We start from the raw sequence: 7,963 nt of genomic DNA, 5'->3' as shown, positions 1-7,963 counted from the left end.
AAAATTAAAAGAAATGTAAGTCGGGAATGGATGTTCGCATTCAAAAAGAAAAAGAAAAAAAGAATTAGAGGTATAGTGAGTGAATAAGAGGTGTAATGAGTAATATATTAATATATATGTGAATTACATAAACAAGACTATTTTAGGAATTTAAAAAGAGGTTTAATGAGCAAATGCTTGTATTTAAAATAAAACGGAGGTGTAGAGAGAATGAGAGGTATGCTGAGCAAATTTAAAGATCCTTATAGCCGCACTCTAAAACAAAAGCCAGGATGACGGGTTACAATGACCACAAGGATCATGTCATTACATTAGACATTTAGCTTATTTATTATAAGTTTAGCAAAGGATAAAACTACTCACACACAAGATACTAGAGAAACATAAAACTATAACCAAAACACTCAATTGCAATACTCGAAGTCTTAAAGTCTTATGTATCAATCTCATTGCATCCAGTTCGCACAGTCTGCCAAACTATCAATGCACTAACACCTACATTTTATTTTTGCCCTTTTTATCAATAAATGAGTAGAGTAGACTGTTATTCTTTCCTCCTTCAACAGGATACAAATTATTAAAAGACCAAGGTGAAAACCAAAACTTTTTTATTAAATCAAGAGTCCCCTACACCTAACATACATTAGAAAAAAGGGTCTGTGGTGGCCATTCTACAGTAACTCGCCACTCATTCAGGACCCCGTGTCATAAACACATAGTAGCATGTATTAAAACAAATATCCTAGAACAAAGAAAACCTAGATTTACATACACGAAAACTATACAGCAGATGGACTACAAGTCAGGTTGCTCGGGTTTGGATGGACCACCTGAAGAGGATGCACAGCTCCCATTTTGAAGGTACAAGCTGTTGGCCACCATAGAATCACTAACCAAACCAACCCCTACGTCCACGTTGTCAAAGTCGAGTGTGCGTTTTCGTGTGCTGAAAAAGGAAGACATTCATTATATGAAATCATTGATTTGGTAAAAGACTTTGGTTTGAATCATCGATGTGCTGAAAGCATACCCATTTAAGCGGTTGTTGATCGCTGTGAGATCTTTCGAAGGGCTCTGATACGCATGAGTACTTTCCCCAACACAAGCATAATAGCTCTTTGAGCTATGTGAGATTAGGGCATCCATCTGTGGCAGGGTCATAGTTAGACTCAAAATATATAAACTCAACAGTGCAAAAATGAACAAAATGTGTCGCAAATGAATTGAGGATTTCTAAGTACATTATCAAGACTCAGGATCTAAAAGCAAACTTGAATACAGTAATAGGACACATGTGATACTTGGCAAACATCACATATCTACCTCGAGAAGATTAGCTAACAAGTAACTAAGCTTCATAACAACCAATAGGAAACTCTTACTGTAGTGTCAAGATTTGAGAAGGATCATAGTAATTAAACAATGAGAGCGTGCATCATCAGGTAGTAAGATAAAAAGAAAGCAACAGTAATAAACTCTATTAAAGGGATGGTGATTGAAACAACAGTATTCTTACAGTCATAAAGTGTTTGCACAAGTGCTAGTAAGATGGAAAGGAAACGGCTTATCATGAATGAATATGTGAACCACTGAAATTAGGTAGACTTGTTGTTTTGTTTTTAGAAATGGACTGTTATCATACTCAAGAAGAAATGGAGAAAAGACAAAATCAAGAAAGAGTTGGTGTAAATTCACTGGCATCACCTAAATCAAACTCTATATTAATGTGCAAGTGCATTACATAGATATCTGGTATTTATATCCAACCAACTAGACCTTTAAAGTTAGAAACCAAAGTTTTGTTCCACAAGAAAATCAGACATTTCAAGACTCAAGTCAATACACTCCAAAGAAAGACCGTAGCAAGAATGCATGGAAGTAATATCAAAACAAGATCCTATCAAAAGCAAAAGGCTAAAGATAACTTTTACATAGTACATCATGTGGCAGTAGTTCGTAATTCAGTTAAACACTGAATATACAGGGTATGCGATGGAAAAACTAATGTGAACTAGTTTGCTTCAAGAATTAATGTCATGTAGTTCTTCATTTATTACTGAATAAAAAAAGGAATGTGGTTCAAAAACCCAAAAGATGCATAACAGAATTGAAATAGTGAACCCATTTTATAATCAGCACACTATATGTGAAACCGGAAAGAAAATCAGAAACCTAAACAAGTACCTTTGATGATCGCAATGGAGAGACATAAACATTGTGTGCTGCAGATACTTTCTTTGGAGACATATCTGGGAGACTTGGAAAGGTGGATACTTTAGGTGATCCTGGACATTGAGCTAATTGCCAATGATAACAATATGGGAGTTATTAGGGAGTTCTAGAATGAGTATTGAAGAGACAACAAACAAAATTTAAGAATTAGAGATCAGTTTTTAACAGAAGCATGAACTACAAATACCGTCATTGTTATTGTTAGCTTCAGGAGCTACATTGGCTCTAGTAGTTGTAGTAGCAGGCCCGAGCTCCACAAGCAGGGTCTTGACAGAAGGAATAAATACTTCATTGTAAAATCTTATAATATCTACATGTTCCTGTCCAGGCCGCTGGTTGCAGAAAATGTCAAGGGTTAGGAACTTTGTAATTTCAAAGGAATTTAACTTGGAATAGCTATGAGACTAAGGATTAGGCACCATACCCCATTGCGTCTAGCTGATGACCAGTCAACAAAGACACTTCGGAAAACTTGTGGTTTGCATTGTGGTTGCTTCCTGTAGTTGTATATGATTTCCCTAAATGTCAGACTTAGTTGAGAAATCTGCATCCAGAAGACAACTGATGAGTATATGTACAGAATAAAATTATTTAACAGCAGCCTAGAAAACTTGCAGAAGTTACATCACCTTGGCCACCCCATAAAAACAACACAAGATAATCTGGTCAATATGGCGGTTAAAGAAGAGGGATGTGCGCTGAACAAGGATTTGTTGAAAGAGGCGATAAACGTTTTCCCTGACTTGCTGAGACAATTGCAACCTTTCGACCATACCATTAATTCTCACAGCAGCCAGCTTGATAATCTAAGATACAAGAAATTCACATAGGTGTAAGATTTAAGATATATCCTCATAAATCGAAATCATACTGTCAACGCAAATACAATCAGATCCTCAATGGCATGAACTAGTTTCCCTAACACAAATCCTCTTCAGTGATATAGGTCATGAACAGGCTTCAAAACTTTCAAAGATACGTGATATGTCAACCGGGCAGATTTTCTAAGATTTACACACTGAAACTTGAAAAGGCGCTGGAACATTGTCTCGCACCTTATTAAAGAAAATACTAACTCCAGTTTCTGCACATGTTTCCCCTCCGCCTCCTGGATTTGGCCGTGTTGGACTGCACAAAAGAAATTTCAGATATATAATTCCACGAGGAAAAAATGTAACAGAAGCAACTACATTTACAACTCCTGGACAAAATTTGGTACCTTGCAAATGCAGATTGTAAAGGTGGCGGTGGCAGCTTTGATTTAAGGTTACTTATGCCCAGGAGACGATCTTTCACAGGAGAAGTAAAGGAATTTCGCTCCAGTAATACACCTCTATGTTCTGTGCAGGGTCTCTTTGGAGACCTGAGATCTCCATTTTGACCTGAAAAGTTACAATAAAGAGAACTCACCACTTCAGCATGTTACTATATCATGTGCCACAAAGTGGATAGAAATTTATTTCCAATGTCCATGAACTTACATCCCAAATAAAATGTCAGGGCATTAGTTCTTCAGATTGTAACATGTAAAAATCAAAAACAAGAATTAAAATATATACAAAACCTGGGGAAGTCTCATGCTTCTGTAAAGAAGGAACTGGAGGCAACCCTCCACAAGAGAAGTTGATCTGCAAAGCTATCGCATCCAAAGACGGCATTGGTTCTGCTAATAACCCGAGACGGTTAATTTCAGCCGAGAAGGCAGGCCTAGCAACTGTCAAAGAATTGTACATTGAGGAACCCTTCTCCCATACCATGCTCTCCAAAAGTCGTTCTTCCAATGAATTCAGATGCCGTCTCAATTCTCTTGGTAGTGATTCTTCATGTCTAATGAAGCTTTCTATCACCTTGCTAAGATCAAACGCTGTAATACCTGTCCTTTCTAGTACTGCAGGAAACAACATTGTGACCGTCTTATGTGTTGCCAGGACTAACTCAGCAGAGCATGCCAGCATGCATCTATGGAATCTCTCATTTGTTAATAAAGAAGTCAAATTGGTAGCATGCAGAACTTGGGCCTCTGCCCTACACATTGCTTCCAAAACTCTATAATAAAGCTTGAGTGCTTCTTGTCTTCGTTGTTCTGCCCACACATTGTCCATGAGGTTAGCACTTTGAAGACTACCAGTTACACATCTATCCCCCAAAGAACTACTTGGAAATATGGCTTCAAGTATTATTTCCGCCCTGCGTATCACATCGTTACTAACGTTTCTATCACATGATGCCAGAAAACCCTCGAGCTCGGCTGAGGGTTTTGATGGAAGTGGAGAAATAAAGGTCCTAAGCCACTTTGCAGTTGTCATTGCAGTGCTCACAGGTGTAGCTGCCATCTTTGAATTAGCCCCACCATTAGCCTGTGAGACAGGAGAGCGGTGGGGAGAAAGTGGACTTGTAATTGTCTTTGTTGGGGAGGCCATTGAGTCAACTTTCCTCTAACATAATAGAACAGATAAGATTATCAACAAACTTTTTATAAACGAAACAACAGCAATGGAAACAGAAAGAAGATCTGACAACACATATTCATGAATAGTAGAATTGACTATCGAAAGCATACCTTCACCCCAGATAAATTCAAGGACCCTCCAGACAAGCTCCCTGAACCAAATAAGGTATCCTCCTCGTTTATAAATACTCTCTCATCCAGTTCACCCTTATTCCGAATCGCATCATCATGATCTTTTTCTAGAATATCTAAACTAGATGACAAAGATGGTTCATCCAGAAGTCCTTCAAAATAGGTCAGACCATCTGCATCAAACAAGATCAGATTTCAGAAGAACAGCTTTAGATTTTCTTATCATCCATTGCAGATATGAGGAACTTTTACAACACACCTGTGTCAATATTCTTTAGATTTTCATTTTTACATTCAGATGCCAAACAAGGCTTCTTCTTCAAGAGATCTGATATCAATGTATTAGCCTTTTCCATTGTTTTTCTCAACTCTTCTTCTGAGGTGTCATAAATGTTGCAAAGTGATGCAAGAAGGTCCACACCTTTGTTTCCTTTTCTCACTGAATTAGACATTAATCAATGAGATCCAATGAAGAATTTAAAAATGCACACAGAAGTGGAGATCAAAAGTCCAAACACACTTTAAACATAAAAGAAAGAGTGCTAACAAGCCAAGTGGAATATTACCAAAATGTTTATAAAAGAAAGAGTGCTAACAAGCCAAGTGGAATATTACCAAAACGTTTTGAATCGAGGATTCTAGCATGTCTGAAGCGAACAGGGACATGAATAATTAAAATTGCCTGTACAAAGACAAAATCAAGCAGTAAGAAAAAAGGTACTTGTTGAAGTATAGAGCTAACAGAGAGCCAAAAATCTCTTTTTCTTTAATGAAATAAAAATCCATTTTATGTCAGCAGTTCAACTATCTGATAGCATACAAAACTCACTAACAAAATAACACAAAACGGCAACTAACCAATATGGAAACCAAGCCGTTTGTGCATGTCACCAGGTCTCTAACTCGCCCAAATACGTGTACCCGAAGGGCCAAAAACAGCAGCCATCCAAATCTATGATACTCTGACACATAACCAGTCCCATTGGTAATGGCTGACTTCTTATCAACAGTTGCATCACTGGCGAAGAATTCCCCATATGATTTTTTGAAGTACCTTAAAGCATAAAAATTTATGATGTCAGGCTATCACAACCAAACAAGAAACATAGTATTCCACGACAAAACACAGCAAAAACAAAGATTTGAGTTAACAGCACATCCAAACATTTTATTGTAGCACGGTCCCTATTTTCAAGCACTCATAACCAAACCAGACACATTGTATTTCACGAGAAAACACAGCATACAGAATTTTGAGTTAACAACAAATTGTATATAGGATTTTCGTTAGATAAGGATGAAACCAACAGATTCTGCAGGGATGCTAAAGAAGTTTTTCTCGTTCCTTTTTAATAATATTCTATTTGAAGTCCTACCACCTCTGTCAGCCAGTTTCATTACAGCCTCATTAACATTTTTCTATCCCAAGCCACTACCATCAGACAAAAATTAGTATGCCCAACAGTTTCCAACCAAAGCAATTATCACTATATCTAACAATACCCACATACGCAGACACGTATTACTCATGCTCAGTTTTTTATTGGTCCCAATCCTAACTGCTGATCTTGCACAAGTTTCAGAAAAGCTCAAAAGCAAAGCAGAATATGTCATAACTTGCTAACACATCCAGCACAATACGTAAAATAAAGGGCACTTACCTGCTTAAAAGGCTCAAGTACAGAAAATTTGCCTGCAACTCTTTTGCCTACACATTAAAAACTCAAACTCATGAGTGACCAAGTAAAACGGAAAGTAAGATACATAGAAGACACCGTCATGAAGAGACTGAACTCTAATGAGAATTAGTACCTCAAGTTTGCTCTCCCAATCTATGCCATACAGATTACTTAAAATTGGGCCGGCCTTAACAATAAACTGTGGAAGCTCCTTAAAGAAATCCACAACGCTGGAGCGAAAAAGCGAAATGAGAAGAACTCATGAGCAAGCAATATAAGCTACAAGACAAAAAAAAAAAAGGAACACAGATTGATAAACAACATACTTGAGCTTAGCAGCTCTCAAAATCTGGATGAGAGAGAATCCATTATAATCAGACGCCTTCTGTGAATTATCGGAACTCTTCTCATTCAATGTTTTCACCGAGAACAAAACAAACGAAAACCAGAACCGCTCAGCTTCTTCAGGCTGCACAAAGATATGTAGTTAAGTCACATACCATACAATACTATCTTAGTCCAATTCACAATAGGGAATCAATAAAAACGTACCGTTCCATTTCCGATAGCTGATGAATTTGATATCAGAACATGTTTTGTTTCTAATAGCAGCTTCAAAGCTTGTGTCAGCGTGTTCTCATCCAAGGACAATCCATTCTGCATAACATCATTTAAATTTATCCAGAGAATCGCTTCGAAAAATTAAACTTTCGACACAGCGCCATTACAACAAGAGAGACCAACTGGGTAACTCTGATCACAGTAAAAAAAAAAAAAAAACCAAACCTTGCAGAAATCAGTAAATCGAGCTTTGACAGGGTCCAAATCACCAGTCCCCGAATTCGAATTGGTGGACGCAGAAGCTTCCGTCTTTGAATCTTCCATCTTCAGCACAGCAGGTGGACTCATCTAAACCCTAATTGAACCACCAAAATCTCAAAATCCCAAATCAACCGCGAAAATCCAAATTCAATTCACCAAAACCCAAAAACCCCGAGATTCAATTTGCCCCAAAAAAAAAAGTCAAATTTGCAAAACCCAGAACACAAATCCTCAATTTCTTCAGCGAAATTCAAACTCAAAAAGAAAAAAAATCAATTTACATGAAACCCTAAAGGAATAAATACCCAGCCACCAACCCACCCATGAAAAATGCGTGAAGCTTTAGAAGACCAAAAAAAAAAAGAGGCTTACGAATTGTCGCCGGCACAGATCTGTAGTCTTGGAGGAGGGAGTTGGATCCGGGGAGGCCCAATAAGGAAAACGACGGCGTTTAAGGGGATCTCGAATCGGAAACAGAGAGAACGAGAGCGAGGGAGCTTTCAGTGTTTGGGGAAACCCTATCTTTCTTTCTCTCTCTAATTTGGTTTGGCTTTGGCCTCTTTTTGGGGGAAAAACCCTGAACTATTGTCGCAAGCGCGGGAAAAACAGCATGCCATGCCATCATGACTCACATACATACATACATGTC

General features: G+C 37.9%; 1 protein-coding gene across 1 annotated transcript; it reads right to left on the bottom strand.

Moving 5' to 3' along the window:
* Positions 1 to 610: 610 nt before the first annotated feature.
* LOC101295654 (retinoblastoma-related protein-like) lies at positions 611 to 7,873 on the bottom strand. The gene is made up of 19 exons (XM_004307030.1): positions 7,687 to 7,873; positions 7,279 to 7,408; positions 7,045 to 7,149; positions 6,819 to 6,961; positions 6,626 to 6,722; positions 6,475 to 6,521; positions 5,672 to 5,867; positions 5,429 to 5,495; positions 5,073 to 5,252; positions 4,793 to 4,986; positions 3,797 to 4,667; positions 3,452 to 3,614; positions 3,288 to 3,360; positions 2,862 to 3,038; positions 2,657 to 2,776; positions 2,420 to 2,564; positions 2,185 to 2,297; positions 1,031 to 1,146; positions 611 to 946 (listed from the first exon to the last, which is right to left on the bottom strand). Exons 2-19 carry the CDS (start codon positions 7,399 to 7,401, stop codon positions 796 to 798), a joined length of 3,081 nt encoding a protein of 1,026 aa, XP_004307078.1. The 5' UTR covers positions 7,402 to 7,408; positions 7,687 to 7,873; the 3' UTR covers positions 611 to 795.
* Between the last annotated feature and the right edge of the window lie 90 nt (positions 7,874 to 7,963).

This window comes from Fragaria vesca, linkage group LG7, assembly GCF_000184155.1.
Source record: "Fragaria vesca subsp. vesca linkage group LG7, FraVesHawaii_1.0, whole genome shotgun sequence".
Classification (NCBI taxonomy): domain Eukaryota; kingdom Viridiplantae; phylum Streptophyta; class Magnoliopsida; order Rosales; family Rosaceae; genus Fragaria; species Fragaria vesca.
Note: the sequence above shows the minus strand (reverse complement) of the source record. Positions and strands in the feature narration are given on the sequence as shown.

What these genes read in the sequence shown, in the direction of transcription:
- LOC101295654 (XM_004307030.1), bottom strand. Translation starts at nt 7,401, where the DNA reads ATGAGTCCACCTGCTGTGCTGAAGATGGAAGATTCAAAGACGGAAGCT. An exon ending in CATCAGCTAGACGCAATGGG is followed by an intron (nt 2,565 to 2,656) that starts GTATGGTGCCTA and finishes TTCTGCAACCAG; the next exon opens with CGGCCTGGACAGGAACATGT. An exon ending in CTCCATTGCGATCATCAAAG is followed by an intron (nt 1,147 to 2,184) that starts GTACTTGTTTAG and finishes ACCCTGCCACAG; the next exon opens with ATGGATGCCCTAATCTCACA.